Raw genomic sequence first — 23,372 nt, forward strand, 5'->3', positions numbered from 1 at the left:
CCGAAACAAGGGCAAGAAGGTAGCGAAGAGTACCATTGCCAACTGGATAAAGAAGGCCATTACTGAAGCATACCTAGCTCAGAATATTGCGATTCCTGCGGGCCTAAAGGCTCATTCCACCAGATCTACTTCCGTCTCCTGGGCTGAAAGGGCTGGTGCTTCAACAGAGCAGATTTGCAGGGCTGCAACATGGTCTTCTCTACACACATTTACTAAGCATTATAGATTGATCTACTGGTCCAACTGGGATCTTGCCTTTGGCCGAAAGGTTCTTCAGGCTGTGGTCCCTCCCTAAATACAGAATTGGTTGGCATTCCTCCTGTGGCTGTCGTGGAAGGCTGCTAGAGAAAATAGAATTATTCTTACCGTTAATTCGGTTTCTAGAAGCCTTCCACGACAGCATTAATTCCCTCCCGATGTTCTTGGATATTTGTTCTGAGAACCTAAAGGTAACTGGTGCTATGGGTTCAGTTGTAAGTCACTGGTTAATGGGAGGTGGGAGGGGTTTTTAACCTCTTGTGCTTCCTGTCCCCCATTAGGGTATGGAGACAACCTCCTGTGGCTGTCGTGGAAGGCTTCTAGAAACCGAATTAACGGTAAGAATAATTCTATTTTTGAAGTGCTGTCAGCTGCTGCTTTGTATTTACTGTGGTGTATGGACTATCTTCACACAGGCCCACTGCTTGTCTGAACTTGGACTGTAATACATGGATGTGTGAAACCAGCTTTACAATTGACTTGCAATAGAGGGCTTTATTTAGCCACATTTGGCTATGGTCACTGCATTCAGTTGGTCCCGAAAATGCAGAAGACGAATACTTTCTTTAGGAATTATACAAAAGGCGCTTTGGATTACTCTAAGAAATATAAATAAATTCCTTATAATGGGCAGCCTCCTACGCTGTGCTCTTATGTATGCACTATCATTACTTGCCCCATAACGCTTCAGCTTGCCCTTTATACTTCACACTAATTGTTTACTGTGGCATGACTGCTGAGCCCAGTGATCGGCTGCAGAGGTCACTTGTCAATGATGTCACCGCTGCAGACTCACAGAATTCTAGTTTAGAACTGAAAAGCCCCTTTTAATTTGGATCGTTATCCTTGAACGGGCTGTGCACTACTGGCCAACACCTTCTTAAAGAGGACCTGTCGGCAGGATATTTGACCCCTGACTAAAGGTGTGGCGGTAAAGCTTCTTTAATGCTCATTATGCCCATACCTTCTTGGTGTATTTTGTTGTAGCATTTTTAAGAAATCTATTTTTGAAATGTTATTTTCAAGTCCATTGGGACACACTCCCCTCATTAGCTCTGATTGGCCCGCTACCGGCCTCCACTCATTGACTGACAGGCCAGTCTTCCCTCTGAGCTGTTCTTACCTGGTTTGTTTGATCAGCGGTAGTGGCACCTGCGCAGTCAGCTCCTAATGACGCTAGCGAGATGGATGTCACTGCGCAGGCGCTGCCCCTTGGGGCCAAGCAAACCCGCTCACTGCTACATCACTGGAAATAAAGATGTCTTCAGTGACTTCTGCAAAGCTGACCATCCAGAGAGTAGCGCACAAAATGTGTATTTTCTTTCAATCCACAATTTTCTTCTGTTACATAATTGTGTTTTTTTTTTTTTTTCTTTTTATGGGACTGGTGGGCTGTCCTATGTAGAAAGGGGCTTCCTGATTTCCCCCAACAGATGATGCATGTAGAAAGATTTAAAAGGCTTGGCTTGTTGACTTTCCGTGCTCCTTGTATGGATTCCTTTATGCTTGGCTTGGTTCTGTGCCCCCATGGCTCTCACAATAAGAGATGCACCTAGGTTGTGGGTAAATTATAAATGGTTTTATGCTGAGTAGTCCATGGAGACTTGTCGTCCACCCACAATACTTGACGACGTCTCATCTCTTCTCACTAGTGACCGGCGGCGTTTCGTCTTCTTCCAAGTCTGGTGTCGGTGAGGTCTGCTGCCGGTCTTGTTCCGTATTGGAGGTGAATCTGCAGCAAAGTTTTAGAATTCACACTGAAAATGCAGAGACTGCTCAATTTTTCACAAGAAAACAAATTTTTAACACGTGAATGAGATTTGCAAGGTGTCATCCATTGCCTGGTAATGGAATCTGCTGTAGGTTGTACATGCGCACATGTGGAGGAAAAACCTTCAGCAATACGGCTTAACTAGATGCATTGTGTGCATGTGTCATGCTGGCCTTGGTACCTATGAAGGAAATGTCTGTGTTTTGCGCCATGTGGGAACATGGTCTTAAAGCTGTGCTTTATTATTTTATATTGTCTCCAAAATATGTCATCTAAGCTGATTATTGCATTTTTGCTGCACTTTCTCCCTTTTTTGGTACAAAGACACTCCATTGTGTATTTCCATCTGTTTTCAGGCATCCCACATAAGCCTTATTGATCCTTGGGTATGACAACTGGTCATGTATTGGACCTGATACCTCCACGGTGCCGTTCACTTTAAGCACAGTGAATCCAGTGTGACAGCTGACTTGCTGTGAGGCAGCCATACACTAGCTGACATGTGAAATCCCTTGGTCCCTTCCTTAGAAGTTCAGCCCTAAGTGTTCCCTGAAGACTTGCTAGGCCCCTAGAGTTGCACAGTGTGGTTTTTATCGCTCCAGTTTTAAGCTTCCCCTCCCATAATCTGTAAAGCAACATGTCTGCGTGCTGTACATAGGTTCTCGCCATTAATCTGGAAAGAGATCCTCCGGTGATAGGTAAGAAGTGACCTTGTATGATGATGATCACGTTTTCTTGTGTGGGAAATTTCAGACTGTTATGTACTGAATAGCACATTACCTTTGTCTTAGTTTCTATGTGCTGTTTTTCCCTGATGTTTATGCAGATAAAGCTTTTCTTGTTACTGGTCCGTTAGCTGCTATTGTGTTTCATTAGGTAGATGTCCAGGAGCCTTCAATCACTTTAGATTTTCAACATAAAAGGATTTTAAAAAATACAGAATTTGTAACCCGTCTTTTGAAGAGTTTTGTGTGGAAGAATGGGGCAAAATCACACCTGAGCAATGCATGCGACTAGTTTCTCCATACAGGAGGTGTTTTTTGAAGCTGTCATCACCAATTTCAGTAAGCATGTTCAATACTTTTCCCTGCGCCATTTCTCTTCATTACGCAGAACTTCATTTATCGACATCTATGGTTTGGTTTCTTTGTGTGGATTGGATGGGTTGTTAACGACATCTGGTGAGAATTTTATGTCGATAGCACCTTTACGGATATAGTTACTTAGAAAATATGTAACATGTTCAATACTTATTTCACCCGCTGTATAGAATAATAGTTGAATACTTTTATGTAGAAAGTCTAAAGTATACTCCTTTCTCCCCAGTATAAGCAAACATGCATGCATTTATGGTGCCTTTGGAAAGAATTCACCCCCTTGGCTTTTTAGCTGTTTTGTTATATTACAACCTGTGGCCAACCCCTTTTAAACAATACTAGGACAACCCCTTCTTAAACTAAATGTTATACCCCAATAACATGATCAAGCCTAAACTCGCCTCCCCAGCTGTATTCCCACGGTGTCGGCACTCGCGGTCACGGGGCTGTGATGCGGTGGAATAACACGTGACAACAGCGTCCAATCCGTGCTGTGGTCTCAGTCGCTGCCTTTGGACAAACTGAACATGAAGAGGAAGTTTCCTCTGAGCTCCTCAGACCACCCAACCTTTTAAAGTGTCATGGGGAACATTCCCTTGGGGTATTTTGGCCAGTGCATCTTTTTTTTTTTTTACTCCCTTTCCTGGGGTGTTTTCAAAAGCCCCAATGTTGTCACAATATGTGAACGCAGCCTAATAAATTCCCTCAACGATCCTCTCCCCACCCCCAATAGAGTAACCTCGCAAAAGTAAGCTGCTAAACGGTTAGTGAAAGGTTGCATAACTAAAGTTTCATGTAGGTTGACCATTTTTATTTGTAGTTTTGGTAGCAGTGTCCCCTTACACGTCTCCATACCCAGGTGTAGGGCACGGTTTGCGCCCCTTTATTTCGATATGTACAGAAAGCTCCCAACACAAGTCCTAGAACCCCAGACACCCAGTGTGTACTGATGGTGTCCTCCTGGCATGTGCTGGGCTGCCCTGGGTATATCTCTGTAATATAGGACCTGATGCATTGCATGTGATGTCCAGATATGATTAGTATTGTTCCTGTATTATTGATTCCCTTTCTTAGGCCCAGTTTTATGGTAACTGTATCTTAAATACATTCCTGCAGAGGACAGTCACTCGTCTCCTACTGCTTAGTGTGCTGTGCTCTCCCGGGTGTAGCTGACTTTTAGCGCTGAGCCCTTCTCTCCACTTGCCTGGCTGCCTCGGAGGGTTGCAGGGCACTGAACAGCGGCCCTATCTGCTGAATATAAGCCATGCAAGATGGAACTGTGATTGAGTAATGCACCTGGGAAATGCAGAAATACACACAGTGAAGAAGGCCGATCTTATGCAATCCTTCTAGAAGCTTCAAATCATATGCCAGTATTAGAGCTTTCAACATGCAAAAGGCCAACAGGAATAACCAGTTCTGACGTGCGTTTGCTGTGATAGGTTTTTTTTTTTTTCTGTTTTCCAAGAAATAGTTCCAGCAAATATCCACAGGTTTCTATTACCAGAGAAATATTATACGTGAAAATGAATCTTGAATTTTATGTGAAATGTTCTCCTTTTTTAAGTTGGTGTAAAGCAGATGCATCTGGTTCCACGTTTGCTCTGGCCTGGAAGTAGGGTGTCTACTGTGTGGGTCTACATTATAGATCTCAGAATGTGCAATGTTTAAAGGGGTTCCCGTTCCAGCACTTCTTGGGACCCCTACTGGCCTTTGCGCTTCCTGCTTGGTGTGTAGACAGGAGAACGCTGCAGACAATCACTGACTACACCAGTGGCATGTTGGTCCCTGTGATGGCCAATGATTGACTTCAGTCGTTACACGATGTCCATGATCAGACACTACAGTGGGTCCCTGTATGCATTGTAACAACATCAGCAGCGGATCACAAAGGTGTTAAGTTTTTCATCTTTCTGAGAGTTTATAAGTGGCTGGTCAGTTCCTCAATGGTGAATTTACACATTCTCCTTTACTTAGATATGTAAGCAAATCTTCTTCTGGAAAAAGGCCATGGTCATGTTTCCATTTGGGGATAACTGGTTTTATTGTTTTATTGCAGTGGTGTTCCCTTATAGGATTGTTCTATCACTAGTGAATCTTAGAATAAATGGTGTATGTAGAATATCCTGGTGCACGGCACAAGGGCATACGGGCTGTAAATTTCTTTATGTAGAATCTCAGGCACATCATCTCCAATATCATAGTGCCATGAGGCTGAAGGTAGACCGCGGCAAGACGCCATATGTGCCCTGCTAATAGACTTCTAATTGCTTCACACCATAACGAAGCCGCACCTCTCCCTGGAGACGTCTTAAGTAAATCTATTTCTATTAATGCATGTTAGAGATGTTTTCTGTATAGCTGGACCAAATAGAAAAAGATTCTCAGGACAGTCAATATCTCAGTTACAAAAAAGAAATTGAGATACAACGGCACATTGGATGGAGCTGCGGTCACACCATGTCTGGATGTGCAGGTTTCGATTTAAAGGGTTAACCTACAGCAGTTTACAGCTCTTCCACCTTTGCCTCAAACTTATGCAAAGTAAGAATTCTTTCAGAAATATGTGTTAACAGTAACACCTTGTTTGTTAAGGCAATTCAGTATTATGTACTTGGTGGGACCACCATTTGTCTTCAAAATAGTATTAAAGCAGGCGCTCTCCCAGGCTCTCTCCCTGGCGCTCTCCCTGGCTCTCTCCCTGGCGCTCTCCCAGGTGCTCTTCCAGGCGCTCTTCCACAATTTGCAAGATCTAGTTCCTAATGACATTGGCTCCAAGTGTATGTTGTAGCAGGACATCAACCCCAAATATACAGTGCCAATCAGACGCCTCCTTGGTGGCATTTCATGATGGATGACTACCTGCCTGTATTTCTCAGCGTTGAGGACACTATTAATTTTGAGCAAAACCCTAACTCCATTTACTGAAATGCAGCCTCAAACTTGAAGGACCCCCCACTGTGCTTCATGGTTACCTGCAGACACTACTTTACCTAACAACGCATGAAAAATCTCCACTAATTAAGTATGGTATTATCCTTAGAAAGACAGATGAGAAAAATGACTCGGATAGTAAGGTAGAATCAAGGAGAGGCAGAAGCTCGACAGTTATAAATGTTAAGGTTTATTACGCAATTCATCAGTATACATACCGTATGTGGCAAGAAAGTCCTGCTAAAAACTGTAAACCAATCAGAAATGATGTGTAAAATAGATTAATTGGAAGATGCATTCCTGAAATGGAGACTGTAAGTCCCCCATAAAGGTATGCCTCCAATGAATATCAATGTATCATATATGGATAGAGATGGTGGAAAGGTGCACAAAAGGAACATAGAGGAGCGTAACCGAGTGATGTCTCCAGTAAAGCTCAGAAATATAAAGAGGTCATAAAGCAACATGAATCCATATACCTAGAATTTAAGAAAATCCTCTCTAAAGCAGTTACATGTCCAACACGAAATGCCTAAATTAGAGTAACGTGTAGTATAAAAGGAAATGACTGTATCATATACAATAACTAGAGAAATGGCATTTTATTATTTATATAGCACCATTCTATGGTGGTGTACATGAGATAGACAGTATTTAGAATGCCTAAGGCTACGTTCACATTAGCGTTTTGCGTTGTTGCGTCGGGCACAGCAGCGGCGACGCAAGCGTCATGCACCCCTATGCGTCGGGGGCGCATGGACATGCGTTGTGCTGCGTTTTGCGACGCATGCGTTTTTTTATTTTGCCGCAAGTGTTGGGCGCAGAAAACGCAGCAAGTTGCATTTTTTTTTGCGTCCAGATTTCGGCAAAAAAGGACGCATGCGTCGCAAAACGCTGCGTTTTAGCGTGCGTTTTGTTGCGTTTTTGTTTGCGCTGTGCGTTGCGTCTCCGACGCAACATCACACAACGCAGATGTGAACATAGCCTTAATACATCACACATTGCACAGTATATAGATATACAGTGAACGGCCAAACGTTATGGATGGCGCACAGGCACCTTGACGAAGCTCTTAGTGGCGAAACGTGTTTTTCTTGGATAATTTGACCATTGATTTCCATTTGTTAGTAATTTACAGGGCAGAACTATAACTGCTTACAGAAAATAACATGTTTCTAAAGTATTTGTAGATATTTTCATTATTGCTCATTACTAGACAGTTCTGTGTGTAGTATTGTAGTTAAGGGGTGTATTTTCGTCATGATCTTGAGTTGCGGTAGGTTTCAGAAGCTGTATTTTGCTGTGCTGATATTTACTCCAGCTTATCCCCCGGGAAGGTCACTTCTCTGGAGAACAGAAATCTACTCCAGAAACTCTATGCAGGCGCTATAATTAGGCTTGTACCCACCGGGTGCGTGTAATGATGTGCTCCGAGAGCCTGAGACCCTGCTGGTGCGGCTCCTGGCACCTATTGCCACATTGTTTAGGTTACTTGTCGTAAAGTAGAGATATATACTGTATATTTTTTTTGTTTGTTTGTTTTGCTGGTGTGTTACACTGTATGTATACAGACTTTGACCTTTTTCTAAGATATGTGCACAGATTGTAAAAATTACATCATGAAGTTTTTAAAATCCACCCCAAATTCACAAGACCGTACATGTTAGATTTCTGAGCTTTAGTCACTGTGGAGCTTGGTAAGCCATTTCACTTGTCACATTGCAATCCAGTCCGGCAGTGCAAGGCCTCTGTAGTCTGGCAATGCGTATGACAATATGAGAAATCTTACAGCATGTCTACAATCCTACAAAGACATAACGTTACAGAATATTTAAGGAGTATTCCCATCACAAGAAGTAATGATTAGGATATGCTGTTCCTTAAAGGGAATCTGTCAGTAGGATCAACCCTCCTAAGTCGTCTATATGGGCATCTAGGTCATAAGAAGCTGATAAAATGATACCTTGATATCTGAGGTCTTATTCCAGATTAATCTTTGGTTTTTATCATTGTAAATGAGCTGTTCAGATCTATGGGCAGGCCCTGATCTGTATGAAAAGCTGCCCCAAGAGCTAATTTTAAAGTAAAGGGGGCAATTACCAGTGTGTTATATAATGGCTGACACTTTGCACTCATACACACACAGCTTTGCAGTGAGATCAGAACCATCAAAGTACAGCAGAGTTAGGGTACCATCACACTAAAACGACGCTGCAGCGATACGACGACGAAGTCCCCGGGTAACCAGGGTAAACATCGGGTTACTAAGCTAAGGGCCGCGCTTAGTAACCCGATGTTTACCCTGGTTACCAGCGTAAACGTAAAAAAAAACAAACACTACATACTTACATTCCTGTCGCGTCCCTCGGCGCTGTGCTTCTCTGCACTGACAGTGAGCGCCGGAAAGCAGAGCGGTGACGTCACCGCTGTACCTTACGGCTGGCCGGCGCTCACCAGTCAGTGCGGGAAGCTGAAAGCGAGGGACATGACCAGACACCGGGAATGTAAGTATGTAGTGTTTTTTTTTTTTTTTTTTTTTTTACATTTACACTGGTAACCAGGGTAAATATCGGGTCACTAAGCGCGGCCCTGAGCTTAGTAACCCGATGTTTACCCTGGTTACCAGTGAAGACATCGCTGAATCGGCGTCACACTCGCCGATTCAGTGATGTCAGCGGGAGATCCAGCGACGAAATAAAGTTTCAAACGATCTGCTACGACGTACGATTCTCAGCGGGGTCCCTGATCGCAGTAGCGTGTCAGACACAGTGAGATCGTAAGGATATCGCTGGAACGTCACGGATCGTGCCGTCCTAGCGACCAAACTGCCACTGTGTGACGGTACCCTTAACATCATGCATCAGAACTGACCAAGTACAGCAGAAGATAAGTTTGTCTCATTGCAAATATTTGCAGCACTTGTCCTCTCATAGTGCTGTTAACGCTGCTCATAGCTGTGACTGATTTATAAGGCCAGAGTTGCACAGCCGCGTGCTTTGCGATAAAACCTCTCATAGCTCTCGGCCCCGTGTTATACTATGGGCCTGCTCAGATCTGCGATTTGTTCTCATGCACTCGGATATCACCCAAGTGCAGGGCAATTCTCGCTGGTAGCAGAGGGGATGGAGAAATGACTGTCTCCTCCGCAGCTGTGCTCCGATCATCTCATGCAAGAGGAACGGAGCACAGTAGCATGACTCTGCTCACGGTCTCAGCAGAGCAGGAGCAGGGGGCCATTAGCATATCACATCAGATGCTATACGCTAGTGTGACTCCAACCTAGCAAACCCAGTACAGCAGAGTTGAACTTTGTCTCATTACAAATACAACAAGAATTTTTGTAGTTGCCTCTGTGCTGTCAGCTCTGCTGCACTACTCTTCTGCCACACTTGGTGCTTCAGCTTCTATCTCACAGGCATCATGAAAGGACAATCTGCAAATCTTTTTGTAGAGCGACAAAGTTCTGGGCTAGTACTGATTACCCTGCACAGCTGTGAGTGTATGAGGGCAAAATGTCAGTCATTACATATCACACTGGTAATGCCCCTTTAACTTAAAAATAGCTCTTCAGGCAGATTGTCACATAGATCATAGATGTTAACCCCTTTACGACCTTGGACGTATAGGCAAGTCCAAGTAGTCTTTTTGCCTTTGATGCGTGCTCCGGCACTGAGCCCGCATCTTTCCCGGCTCATGACAACTGATTTGATCGCCTGGCATGTGGCTCAAACAGTTGTGGGTGGAATTGTAATCCATCTACTGCTGTTAACATGTTAAATGCCTCTGTAAATCTATGACAGTAGCACTTAAAGGGAACCTTTCACCAGGTTTAGCCGATATGAGATATGGCCACCACCTTTCAGGGTTTATATACAGCATTCTATAATCCCTCTCACCTTCTTAAAATCGCCGTCCTCCTTCTTGCTTCGTGTGGATGATTCATCCCCGTGCATTGTGCTCCTGCGCAGGCGTACTTCTCTGTCCTGTTGAGGGCAGAGCAAAGTACTGCAGTGCGCAGGTGCCAGGGCTCTTTGACCTTTCCTGGTGCCTGTGCACTGCAGTGCTTTGCTCTTCCCTCAACAGGGCAAAGAAGCATGTCTGCGCAGGAGCGCGGTGCCGGGGAGACACTGTGGCTGACGCATCATGCACACAAAGCAAGAAGGAGGACATCGTAAGAAGATATGAGGTGCCGGACCAAGACCAGCGTTGCACCTTGAACCGGCCCACCCAGCAAGTGTGTATAATAAACACTCTCTCTTCTTTTACAGGTCGGGTTGTGGACAGATATACATCATTATAGAATGCTATATATCAGCCAGGGCTGTGGCGTCTGCAAGCCAAACCACGGACTCTGACTCCCCAATTTCCCTGGCTTCCGGCTCTAACTCAGACTCCATGGGTCCGACTCCACAGTACTGATCACTACTGAGCATGTACATAAGGTGCAGCACAGATTCATCTCCACTAATAGCCGAGATCCTGAGATCAGGAACAGAACAGACATTTATAGGACATTTCATAACTTTCCCAAATTATTATAAACACATTTACAGCACATCCTGCATTGTACTGCTGTACCCAATTTATTATATCTTCTAGGAGTCGGAGTCAGTCCATTTTATACCAACTCCAACTCCACAGCCCTGATAGGTGGTGGCCGTATCTCATATTGGCCAAACCTGGTGACAGCTTCGTTTTAACTTGCGCAAACTGGATGTGCGTCATAAGACACGTTCATTGGTGCCCCTGTCATGTGATCTCGGGGCGCCGATGACTTGTCCTGACAGCCGAGAGTCTGCAGCAGACCCAAGGGAACCTCCTAATGAACGCCAGCTTTCATAGATCAACATGTTTTCTACACATAGAAGTGCTGAAGATTGCAGCTTCAAGTAAAAAGTATTAAAACTAGTCTAAAGTAAATTAAAAAAACATTTTTTTAAAAAAGCAAGTTCAAATAACCCCTTTTTTTGCCCTATTCAAAATAAAACAATAAAAAATAAAAAAAAATACACGTTAGGTATCGCTGTGTTCAGAATCGCCTGAGTTATCAAAATATAAAGTAAATAAGCCAAACTGTAAACAACTTAAAAGTGAAAACGCCCAAATTATATTTGTTTTGGTCGCCACAACATTGCAATAAGAGGCGATCAAAACATTGTATCTGACCATACAGGGACATGGCCTGATCATACCACATCTCCTGGCCGTGGGAGGGGAGAAAAAGAGAGGATACAGATATTCCAGCACTGGATCACAGCTCTAGGGCAGGGGGAAAGCAAGAGAGAGGACATAGATATTCCAGCACTGGATCACAGCTCCTGGGCAGGAGAAGGAAAAGAGAGGATACAGACAGGAGAGCAGGGGATCACAGCTCCTGGGCAGGAGAAGGAAAAGAGAGGATACAGACATTACAGCACTGGATCACAGCTCCTGGGCAGGAGAAGGAAAAGAGAGGACACAGACATTACAGCAGAGGATCACAGCTCCAGGGCAGGAGAAGGAAAAGAGAGGATACAGACATTACAGCAGGGGATCACAGCTCCTGGGCAGGAGAAGGAAAATAGAGGATACAGACATTACAGCAGAGGATCACAGCTCCTGGGCAGGAGAAGGAAAAGAGAGGATACAGACAGGACAGCAGGGGATCACAGCTCCTGGGCAGGAGAAGGAAAAGAGACGATACAGACATTACAGCAGAGGATCACAGCTCCTGGGCAGGAGAAGGAAAAGAGAGGATACAGACGGGACAGCAGGGGATCACAGCTCCTGGGCAGGAGAAGGAAAAGGGAGGATACAGACATTACAGCAGAGGATCACAGCTCCTGGGCAGGAGAAGGAAAAGGGAGGATACAGACAGGACAGCAGGGGATCACAGCTCCTGGGCAGGAGAAGGAAAAGGGAGGATACAGACATTACAGCAGAGGATCACAGCTCCTGGGCAGGAGAAGGAAAAGAGACGATACAGACATTACAGCACTGGATCACAGCTCCTGGGCAGGAGAAGGAAAAGAGAGGATACAGACAGGACAGCACTGGATCACAGCTCCTGGGCAGGAGAAGGAAAAGAGAGGATACAGACAGGACAGCACTGGATCACAGAGAATACACACAAGACAGAATTATTTTAATTCTAAGATCTATTGATTGAAATGTTTTTTGTTCATGGGACAATCCCTTTAAAGGAACTGTCAGCACAAAATGACTGTTCAAGCCAAGCATATGTAGGCTTCCTTGATTGACAGTTCTGACTTGAGAGGAGCCATAGAAGGGCAGAATCAGATGGAAAACAAATGGGTGAGTGTGCACAGAACTGCCCCTCCATGCCGAGGGTGCACTGTGTGGCGATGCAGTAGGTGCCGGCAGACTCCCTTTAAGTGACTGCATATGCCGATAACATGCCATTAGAGATGACCATACCCCTTCTATGTATTCCATATTACTGCATCTATAACATAGTTGAAAATCACTGTAGTGCTGAAAAAAAACTCGCCAATGCAGGGTTATGGGGTCCTCCAAAAAATCTGCCATCTGTGTGCTTGTGGGCTGCTTGTTTTCCACAGACTGATGGGAAAAACTGGTGAGAATAAAATCCGAGTGGTCACTGACGCCAATCTCTGACTTTCTGATCAAAAATGCTGACGGATCTCAACTGTTTCTGCATGTGTGAAAAATGATTGATGCTTGAATGAGCCTGAATGTGTTTGTATGGGGTCTTGAGTCCCATGGCCCACCGTGTAAGAGGTGTAATGGCCATTGGCTGCTGTGTAGGTGTAGTCTCCATTTCCCATGGATTGTGTATTAGTCTCATGTAGCAGTTGGCAGCCATTTTGTGTCTGAATATCTGCATGTGGCTTTACGTGGTTTTCCAGTTCGGTAATCGGCTCCAGGTTTTTAACATGTGAAAAATGTTATTTTATGTTTTGCCAGTAAAAAAAATAAAATATTGCTCGTCACAAAATGGTGATAAATGACAGTGAGGCCGCCAGCATTATTATTTGTATTTTTCACACGTGGTTTTGATGCAGTTTTTGGCTGCACTTTAACCCCAGTTGTGAATATAGGCTTTGTATAGAGGGAACATTTCTTGCTTGTGAAGTATACCATTCTTTGTATTAAATGTTTGCTCTTGTATTTTGTCAGGCGCTGCCCAACCTCCGAGTGCCGGCACTCCTGTCCAGAACAGCTACGACACTATAGAAGGTGGTGGATTCATGGGTACGTGGCCGCCCGTCCTCTGTATCACCAAGGTTTAACGTCTAAAGTCCTTCTCTCCTCACTGCATGTTTGGATAATAGTTGTTATTGTGACAGTAAGATTAACCCTTTATGAATTGTGGTGAAGTTTTTCTTTTTAATGTTTTTTTTTTCCAGTTTTTTTTACAGCTTCTAACATTGACAGTCATGACTTTTTTGTTACAATTTCAGTTGGTGACCTTTTTATATAGCTTTTTGTTTATTAGTTTTACTAATTTAGTTTCAAAACGCCTTTTGTGTGGTTTTGTCACCACATTCTCAGAGCCGTGACGTGTTTTTTTTTTTTTTTTTTTTATTATTAACCCCTTCCCGACCTGTGACACAGCGTATGCGTCATGAAAGTCGGTGCCAATCCGACCTGTGACGCATATGCTGTGTCACAGAATGATCGCGTCCCTGCAGATCCGGTGAAAGGGTTAAACTCCTATTTCACCCGATCTGCAGGGACAGGGGGAGTGGTAGTTTAGCCCAGGGGGGGGTGGCTTCACCCCCCCTGTGGCTACGATCGCTCTGATTGGCTGTTGAAAGTGAAACTGCCAATCAGAGCGATTTGTAATATTTCACCTAAAAAACTGGTGAAATATTACAATCCAGCCATGGCCGATGCTGCAATATCATCGGCCATGGCTGGAAACACTTATGTGCACCCACCCCACCGATCGCCCCCCCAGCCCCCCGATCTGTGGTCCGCTCCCCTCCGTCCTGTGCTCCGCTCCCCCGTGCTCCAATCACACCCCCTGTGCTCCAATCAAACCCCCCGTGCTCCAATCAAACCCCCCGCACTCCGATCACCCTCCCCCGCACAGCGATTCCCCCCCCCGTGCTCCGATCCACCCCCCTGCACAGCGATCCCCCACCCCGTGCTCCGATCCACCCCCGTGCTCCAATAACACCCCCCCGTGCTCCAATCAAACCCCCCCCGCACTCCGATCACCCCCCCCGCACAGCGATCCCCCCCCGTGCTCCTGCTCCGATCCACCCCCCTGCACATCGATCCCCCACCCCATGCTCCGATCCACCCCCCCCCCCCCCCCCCCCGTGCTCCGACGCCCCCCCGTGCCCTGATCTCTCCCCCCCCCCTTATACTTACCCGGCCTCCCGGGATCCGTCCGTCTTTTCCTGGGCGCCGCCATCTTCCAAAATGGCGGGCGCATGTGCAGTGCGCCCGCCGAATCTACCGGCCGGCAGATTCGTTCCAAAGTGCGTTTTGATCACTGAGATAGGTTATATCTCAGTGATCAAAATAAAAAAAATACTAAATGCCCCCCCATCCTTTGTCAACCCCATAGGTAGGGACAATAAAAAAAAATAATAATAATTTTTTTTTTTCCACTAAGGTTGGGGTAAGAACTAGGGCTAGGGTTAGGGCTAGGGTTAGGGCTAGGGTTAGGGTTTCGGTATGTGCACACGTATTCTGTTCCTCTGCGGATTTTTCCGCTGCGGATTTGATAAATCCGCAGTGCTAAACCGCTGTGGATTTATCGCGGATTTACCGCGGTTTTTCTGCGCATTTCACTGCGGTTTTATAACTGCGGTTTTCTATTGGAGCAGTTTTAAAACCGCTGCGGAATCCGCACAAAGAAGTGACATGCTGCGGAATGTAAAACCCTGCGTTTCCGTGCAGTTTTTCTGCAGCATGTGTACAGCGATTTTTGTTTCCCATAGGTTTACATTGAACTGTAAACTCATGGGAAACTGCTGCGGATCCGCAGCGTTTTCCGCAGCGTGTGCACATACCTTTAGAATTAAGCTATGTGCACACGGTGCGGATTTGGCTGCGGATCTGCAGCGGATTGGCCGCTGCGGATTCGCAGCAGTGTTCCATCAGGTTTACAGTTCCATGTAAACATATGGAAAACCAAATCCGCTGTGCCCATGGTGCGGAAAATACCGCGCGGAAATGCTGCGTTGTATTTTCCGCAGCATGTCAATTCTTTGTGCGGATTCCGCAGCGTTTTACACCTGTTCCTCAATAGGAATCCACAGGTGAAATCCGCACAAAAAACACTGGAAATCCGCGGTAAATCCGCAGGTAAAACGCAGTGCCCTTTACCCGCGGATTTTTCAAAAATGATGCTGAAAAATCTCACACGAATCCGCAACGTGGGCACATAGCCTTAGGGTTAGGGTTGGAATTAGGGTTGTGGTTAGGGTTGGAAATAGGGTTATGGCTACAGTTGGGATTAGGGTTAGGGGTGTGTTGGGGTTAGTGTTGGAGGTAGAATTGAGGGGTTTCCACTGTTTAGGCACATCAGGGGTCTCCAAACGCAACATGGCGCCACCATTGATTCCAGCCAATCTTGTATTCATAAAGTCAAATGGTGCTCCCTCACTTCCGAGCCCCGACGTGTGCCCAAACAGTGGTTTACCCCCACATATGGGGTACCAGCATACTCAGGACAAACTGCACAACAATTACTGGGGTCCAATTTCTCCTGTTACCCTTGTGAAAATAAAAAAATGCTTGCTAAAACAATTTTTGAGGAAAGAAAAATTATTTTTTATTTTCACGGCTCTGCGTTGTAAACGTCTGTGAAACACTTGGGAGTTCAAAGTGCTCACCACATATCTAGATAAGTTCCTTGCGGGGTCTAGTTTCTAAAATGGGGTCACTTGTGGGGGGTTTCTACTGTTTGGGCACACCAGGGGCTCTGCAAACGCAACGTGACGCCCGCAGAGCATTCCATCAAAGTCTGCATTTCAAAACGTCACTACTTCCCTTCCGAGCCCCAGCATGTGCCTAAACAGTGGTTTACCCCCACATATGGGGTATCAGCGTACTCAAGAGAAACTGGACAACAACTTTTGGGGTCAAATTTCTCCTGTTACCCTTGGGAAAATAAAAAATTGCGGGCAAAAAAATCATTTTTGAGAAAAGAAATTTTTTTTTAAATTTTCATGGCTCTGCGTTATAAACTTCTGTGAAGCACTTGAGGGTTCAAAGTGCTCACCACACATCTAGATTAGTTCCTTTGGGGGTCTAGTTTCCAAAATGGGGTCATTTGTGGGGGATCTCCAATGTTTAGGCACCCAGGGGCTCTCCAAACGCGATATGGTGTCCGCTAATGATTGGAGCTAATTTTCCATTTAAAAAGCCAAATGGCGTGCCTTCCCTTCTGAGCCCTGCCGTGCGCCCAAACAGTGGTTTACCTCCACATATGGGGTATCTGCGTACTCAGGACAAACTGGACAACAACATTTGTGGTCCAATTTTTCCTATTACCGTTGGCAAAATAGGAAATTCCAGGCTAAAAAATCATTTTTGAGAAAAGAAAAATTATTTTTATTTTCATGGCTCTGCATTATAAACTTCTGTGAAGCACCTGGGGGTTTAAAGTGCTCAGTATGCATCTAGATAAGTTCCTTGGGGGGTCTAGTTTCCAAAATGGGGTCACTTGTGGGGGAGCTCCAATGCATAGGCACACATGGGCTCTCCAAACGCGACATGGTGTCCGCTAACGATGGAGATAAGTTTTCATTCAAAAAGTCAAATGGTGCTCCTTCCCTTCCGATCCTTACCATGTGCCCAAACAGTGGTTTACCCCCACATATGAGGTATCGGTGTACTCAGGAGAAATTGCCCAACAAATTTTAGGATCCATTGTATCCTGTTGTCCATGTGAAAATGAAAAAATTGAGGCTAAAAGAAATTTTTTGTGAAAAAAAAAAGTACTTTTTCATTTTTACGGATCAAGTTGTGAAGCACCTGGGGGTTTAAAGGGCTCACTATGCATGTAGATAAGTTCCTTGGGGCGTCTAGTTTCCAAAATGGGGTCACTTGTGGGGGAGCTCCAATTTTTAGGCACACGGGGGCTCTCCAAACGTGACATGGTGTCCGCTAAAGAGTGCAGCCAATTTTTCATTCAAAAAGTCAAATGGCGCTCCTTCCCTTCCAAGCCCTGCTGTGCGCCCAAACAGTGGTTTACCCCCACATATGAGTTATCAGCGTACTCAGGACAAATTGGACAACAACTTTCGTGGTTCAGTTTCTCCTTTTACCATTTGGAAAATAAAAAAATTGTTGCTGAAAAATCATTTTTGTGACTAAAAAGTTAAATGTTCATTTTTTCCTTCCATGTTGCTTCTGCTGCTGTGAAGCACCTGAAGGGTTAATAAACTTCTTGAATGTGGTTTTGTGCACCTTGAGGGGTGCAGTTTTTAGAATGGTGTCACTTTTGGGTATTTTCACCCATATAGACCCCTCAAACTGACTTAAAATGTGAGGTGGTCCCTAAAAAAAATGGTTTTGTAAATTTCGTTGTAAAAATGAGAAATCGCTGGTCAAATTTTAACCCTTATAACTTCCTAGCAAAAAAAAATGTTGTTTCCAAAATTGTGCTGATGTAAAGTAGACATGTGGGAAATGTTATTTATTAACTATTTTGTGTCACATAACTCTCTGGTTTAACAGAATAAAAATTCAAAATGTGAAAATTGCTAAATTTTCAAAATTTTCGCCAAATTTCCGTTTTTATCACAAATAAACACAGAATTTATTGACCTAAATTTACCACTAACATGAAGCCCAATATGTCACGAAAAAACAATCTCAGAACCGCTAGGATCCATTGAAGCGTTCCTGAGTTATTACCTCATAAATGGACACTGGTCAGAATTGCAAAAAACGGCAAGGTCTTTAAGGTCAAAATAGGCTGGGTCATGAAGGGGTTAAACTGATGTGTGTGTGATTTTCATGGTACCATCTTTGGGTACATAGTGATGATGGGGCACATTCGCCTTGTAGGATAACCAATATGTTATAGACATCTGTTCGTCAGTTGTCGGTCCTTCACTCATCTGATGTTGAACTACCTTGATGGTACAGTTACACATGCCGATACGATGAATGTGAAGGCTGCAGCACGTACCATGACATTTTATTTTACTTTATACACAGGAATCCACTGTGGGAGGAAAGTATTCAAATTTTTATTCTTTATGCAGTAATTTAAAGACACTCCTAAGGGGTGATCCAGGGGATGAAAATCTCATGTAAGGTCTGTTTCCATCTAAGAAAGACATTTATGGCAAGTTGTCAGGCTATCCAATAAATGTGGGACCCACCTGTAGCCGACATTCATTACCTGTCCTGTTATGCCATAACTGTGTCAAGTAGGAGCATCACATTAAAGTGGTTGTCCGGCCCTGTGTTACAAATGTGGAGTCTTGTTGTGACTTCAGACTTGTGAATCCTCACATCACGCACGCTGTGAGGATTTTCCAGTGACGAGAGCGGTGCGTGACCTTCAGTATGTGATTTGTATACGTGGTAATGTGTCTACTAGACTTGCACTCAAGTGTATTGAGCGAGGCCAGACAGTCTAGTCGGTATGTGACCAGAAGTATGCAAATCATATACTCCAGACACCGGAGAATCTTCACAGTGCACAACTGCTCGTGATGTGAAGATTGACAAGTCTGCAGTCACATGAATTGACTGCAGTCTTGTAGCCCAAGGCCGAGCAGCCCCTTTATCGAGGCGTTGACTCTTAACATTGGGTGAGTTGTTCTACTGTTTTTAATTATTTGTCAAAATTGAAAACAGAGTCCTATTAAAAATGTTTCTTCAGTGTTCCCCAAAGTCCAGGTTACTGCACACTACGTTGTCATGCTGTACTTGAAGCATAGTGTACGTCTTGTGCTACGGGTACCATAGCTTAGCAATGTGTCATCATTGATAAGAAAGAGAGGGGGCACCACAGATTCCAAGGGATCCAACCAGGTCTATATGATATGAACCATTTCAAAAAGGAAGAGAAAGAAATAGACCAAAAATCGGGGATCACCGGAGGCACGGATCAAGTAAAAAAAGGCAAATTTTATTCAAAAGTGTATAAACGGACCCAGAAAACCACATAGAGCACACATTAACCCCTTACCGGCATCGGACGTACTATACCGTCCGATGCCGGCTCCCCTGCTTTGATGCAGGGCTCCGCGGTGAGCCCGCACCAAAGCCGGGACATGTCAGCTGTTTTGAACAGCTGACATGTGCCCGTAATAGGCGCGGGCAGAATCGCGATCTGCCCGCACCTATTAACTAGTTAAATGCCGCTGTCAAACGCAGACAGCGGCATTTAACTACCGCTTCCGGCCGGGCGGCCGGAAATGACGTCATCGCCGACCCCCGTCACATGTCCGGGGGTCGGCGATGCGTCTCCATTGTAGCCATAGAGGTCCTTGAGACCTCTATGGTTACTGATTGCCCGTCGCTGTGAGCGCCACCCTGTGGTCGGCGCTCACAGCACACGTGCAATTCTGCTACATAGCAGCGATCAGCAGATCGCTGCTATGTAGCAGAGCCGATCGTGCTGTCCCTGCTTCTAGCCTCCCATGGAGGCTATTGAAGCATGGCAAAAGTTAAAAAAAAAAGTTTAAAAAAATGTGAAAAAAATAAAAAAAACATAAAAGTTTAAATCACCCCCCTTTCGCCCCAATCAAAATAAATCAATAAAAAAAATATCAAATCTACGCATATTTGGTATCGCCGCGCTCAGAATTGCCCGATCTATCAAATAAAAAAAAGTATTAACCTGATCGCTAAACAGCGTAGCGGGAAAAAAACTCGAAACGCCAGAATTACGTTTTTTTGGTCGCCGCGACATTGCATTAAAATGCAATAACGGGCGATCAAAAGAACGTATCTGCACCGAAATGCTATCATTAAAAACGTCATCTCGGCACGCAAAAAATAAGCCCTCTACCGACCCCAGATCACGAAAAATGGAGACGCTACGAGTATCGGAAAATGGCGCAATTTTTTTTTTTTTTTTTTTTTAGCAAAGTTTGGAATTTTTTTTCACCACTTAGATAAAAAATAACCTAGTCATGTTTGGTGTCTATGAACTCGTAATGACCTGGAGAATCATAATGGCAGGTCATTTTTAGCATTTAGTGAACCTAGCAAAAAAGCCAAACAAAAAACCAATGTGGGATTGCACTTTTTTTGCAATTTCACCGCACTTGGAATTTTTTTCCCGTTTTCTAGTACACGACATGCTAAAACCAATGATGTCGTTCAAAAGTACAACTCGTCCCGCAAAAAATAAGCCCTCACATGGCCAAATTGATGGAAAAATAAAAAAGTTATGGCTCTGGGAAGGAGGGGAGCGAAAAACGAACACGGAAAAACGAAAAATCCCCTGGTCATGAAGGGGTTAAAAACATTTAAAACATTGGTCATCCATGTGACCTATACATGGTACACTTAGGCCCAAAATGGAGCCATCAACTATTACCGAGTGTGATGTCTATGTGAACAGCACCTTATTTTATCATACAAAAAATATTGAAGATATTGATTAGAGAGCTAAATGGTAAGTACACATATAGTCATATAGCTAGCACATTCAGCATGTGTCACAATGACTTGTAAGGAGATCCACATTGCCTAGATGCACCATGTTATAGTGAAGGCAATATCCATGGTGCAAACGCATGAAAAAATGAGTCATCTAGACATGAACCCCAATTGCCATAGAAATAAAGATACATATGGAGATGCAGATAACCAGCCCAGCTGAGGGCACAATCAGGTTCAAAGACTAATCTATCTATTAGCAGAGCAAGTACGAGACTCCATGTGCCAAAGCTGCAGAGACTCCCATGCTGAAGAGGCATACACACAGTTACCAGAGCCTCTGGGGCTAGATGACCAAAGCTCAATCACGGCATGTAAAGTGAAGCCAAGGGCTGCTGGACACACACGGGACCACCTGGGGAGTGGAGACAGGGGGTATGCTGGTGCATCTAGGCAATGTGGATCTCCTTACAAGTCATTGTGACACATGCTGAATGTGCTAGCTATATGACTATATGTGTACTTACCATTTAGCTCTCTTTAATCAATATCTTCAATATTTTCTGTATGATAAAATAAGGTGCTGTTCACATAGACATCACACTCGGTAATAGTTAGGATTTTCTTTATATTTGTCATCTATTGATACTGGGGAGTTGACTCATACAGGGGCATGGCTCCATTTTGGGCCTAAGTGTACCATGTATAGGTCACATGGATGACCAATGTTTTAAATGTTTTTAATGTGTGCTCTATGCGGTTTTCTGTGTCCGTTTATACACTTTTGAATAAAATTTGCCTTTTTTTACTTGATCCGTGCCTCCGGTGATCCCCGATTTTTGGTCTATTTCTTTCTCTTCTTTTTTGCAATGTGTCATCATTAAAATGATGTATTTAACCCCTTAGCGACCGCCGATACGCCTTTTAACGGCGGCCGCTAAGGGTACTTAAACCACAGCGCCGTTAATTAACGGCGCTGTGGAAAAAGTCAATAGCGCCCCCCAGAGGCCGATTTTCTCCGGGGTCTCGGCTGCCGAGGGTAGCCGAGACCCCAGAGAACATGATTCGGGGTTTTTTTTAACCCACCCCGCATTTGCAATCGCCGGTAATTAACCGTTTACCGGCGATCGCAAAAAAAAAAAACGCGATCTCTTTTTAATTTCTCTGTCCTCCGATGTGATCGCACATCGGAGGACAGAGAAAAGGGGTCCCAGGTGGCCCCCCAATACTCACCTAGCTCCCCCGATGCTCCTCGTGTCTCCCGGTGCGCCCGCCGGCCGGCACCGAGAGAATCTTTGGGGTCTCGGCTGCCGGGGGTAGCCGAGACCCTAAAGAGCATGATCGGGGTCGGTATTACCGACCCCTGTTTTGCGATCGCCGGTAATTAACTGTTTACCGGCGACCGCAAAAAAAAAAAAAAGTAAAGTGTAATTCTCTGTCCTCTGATGTGATCGCACATCAGAGGACAGAGAAATAGGGGGATTCGGGGACCCTAGCATACTCACCTAGGTCCCTGGATCCTCTTCTGCTCCTCCTGGCCGCCGGCAGAAGAAAATGGCGGGCGCATGCCCAGTGCGCCCGCCATCTGTCTCCATCTGCCGGCAGGAGAACAGCAGTTGGGGCTAAACTTAGGGGTAGGGCTAGGGGTAGGGTTAGGGCTAGGGTTAGGGTTGGGGCTAAATTTAGGGTTAGGGTTGAGGCTAAATTTAGGGTTCGGGTTGGGGCTAAATTTAGGGTTAGGCTTCTTTCACACTTACGTTGGTACGGGGCCGTCGCAATGCGTCGTCCCGACATACCGACGCACGTTGTGAAAATTGTGCACAACGTGGGCAGCAGCTGTAGTTTTTCAACGCATCCGCTGCCCAATCTATGTCCTGGGGAGGAGGGGGCGGAGTTACGGCCACGCATGTGCGGTCAGAAATGGCGGATGCGACGTACAAAAAAACGTTTCATTGAACGTTTTTTTGTGCCGACGCTCCGCCAAAACACAACTGATCCAGTGCACGACGGATGCGACGTGTGGCCATCCGTCACGATCCGTCGGCAATACAAGTCTATGGGCAAAAAACGCATCCTGCGGGCACATTTGCACGATCCGTTTCTTGTCCAAAACGACGGATTGCGACGGAATGCCAAACGACGCAAGTGTGAAAGTAGCCTTAGGGTTAGGGTTGGGGCTAAAGTTAGGGCTAGGGTTGGGGCTAAAGTTAGGGTTAGAGCTGGGATTAGGGTTAGGGTTTGGATTAGGGTTGGTATTAGGGTTAGGGTTGGCATTAGGGTTACGCTTGGGATTAGGGTTAGGTTTGGGATTAGGGTTAAGGTTAGGGTTGTGATTAGGGGTGTATTGGGATTAGGGTTAGGTTTGAGGTTAGGGTTGAGATTAGGATTAGGGGTGTGTTGGATTTAGGGTTTTGATTAGGGTTGACATTAGGGTTGTTTTGGGGTAAGCGTTGTGATTATGGTTAGGGGTAGTGATTAGGATTATGGATCAGGTTGGGATTAGGGTTAGGGGTGTGTTAGGGTTGGAGCTAGAATTGGGGGGTTTCCACTGTTTAGGTACATCAGGGGGTCTCCAAACACGACAGCCAATTTTGCGCTCAAAAAGTCAAATGGTGCTCCCTCCCTTCTGAGCTCTGCCGTGCGCCCAAACAGTGGGTTACCCCCACATATGGGGCATCAGCGTACTCGGGATAAATTGGACAACAATTTATGGGGTCCAATTTCTCTTGTTACCCTTGTGAAAATAAAAACTTGGGGGC

At 45.0% G+C, this 23,372-nt stretch overlaps 1 protein-coding gene across 1 annotated transcript in view; it reads left to right on the plus strand.

The window, feature by feature from the left end:
* The window catches only part of SEC24A (SEC24 homolog A, COPII coat complex component), a 122,386-nt gene that overhangs the window by 47,094 nt on the left and 51,920 nt on the right, over window positions 1–23,372 (plus strand). The window contains exon 4 of the mRNA XM_069763851.1: window positions 13,201–13,275. Within this exon, the coding sequence (XP_069619952.1) occupies window positions 13,201–13,275 (75 nt within the window). The remainder of the gene's footprint in view (window positions 1–13,200; window positions 13,276–23,372) is intronic.

This window comes from Ranitomeya imitator, chromosome 4, assembly GCF_032444005.1.
Source record: "Ranitomeya imitator isolate aRanImi1 chromosome 4, aRanImi1.pri, whole genome shotgun sequence".
In the NCBI taxonomy this organism is placed as follows: domain Eukaryota; kingdom Metazoa; phylum Chordata; class Amphibia; order Anura; family Dendrobatidae; genus Ranitomeya; species Ranitomeya imitator.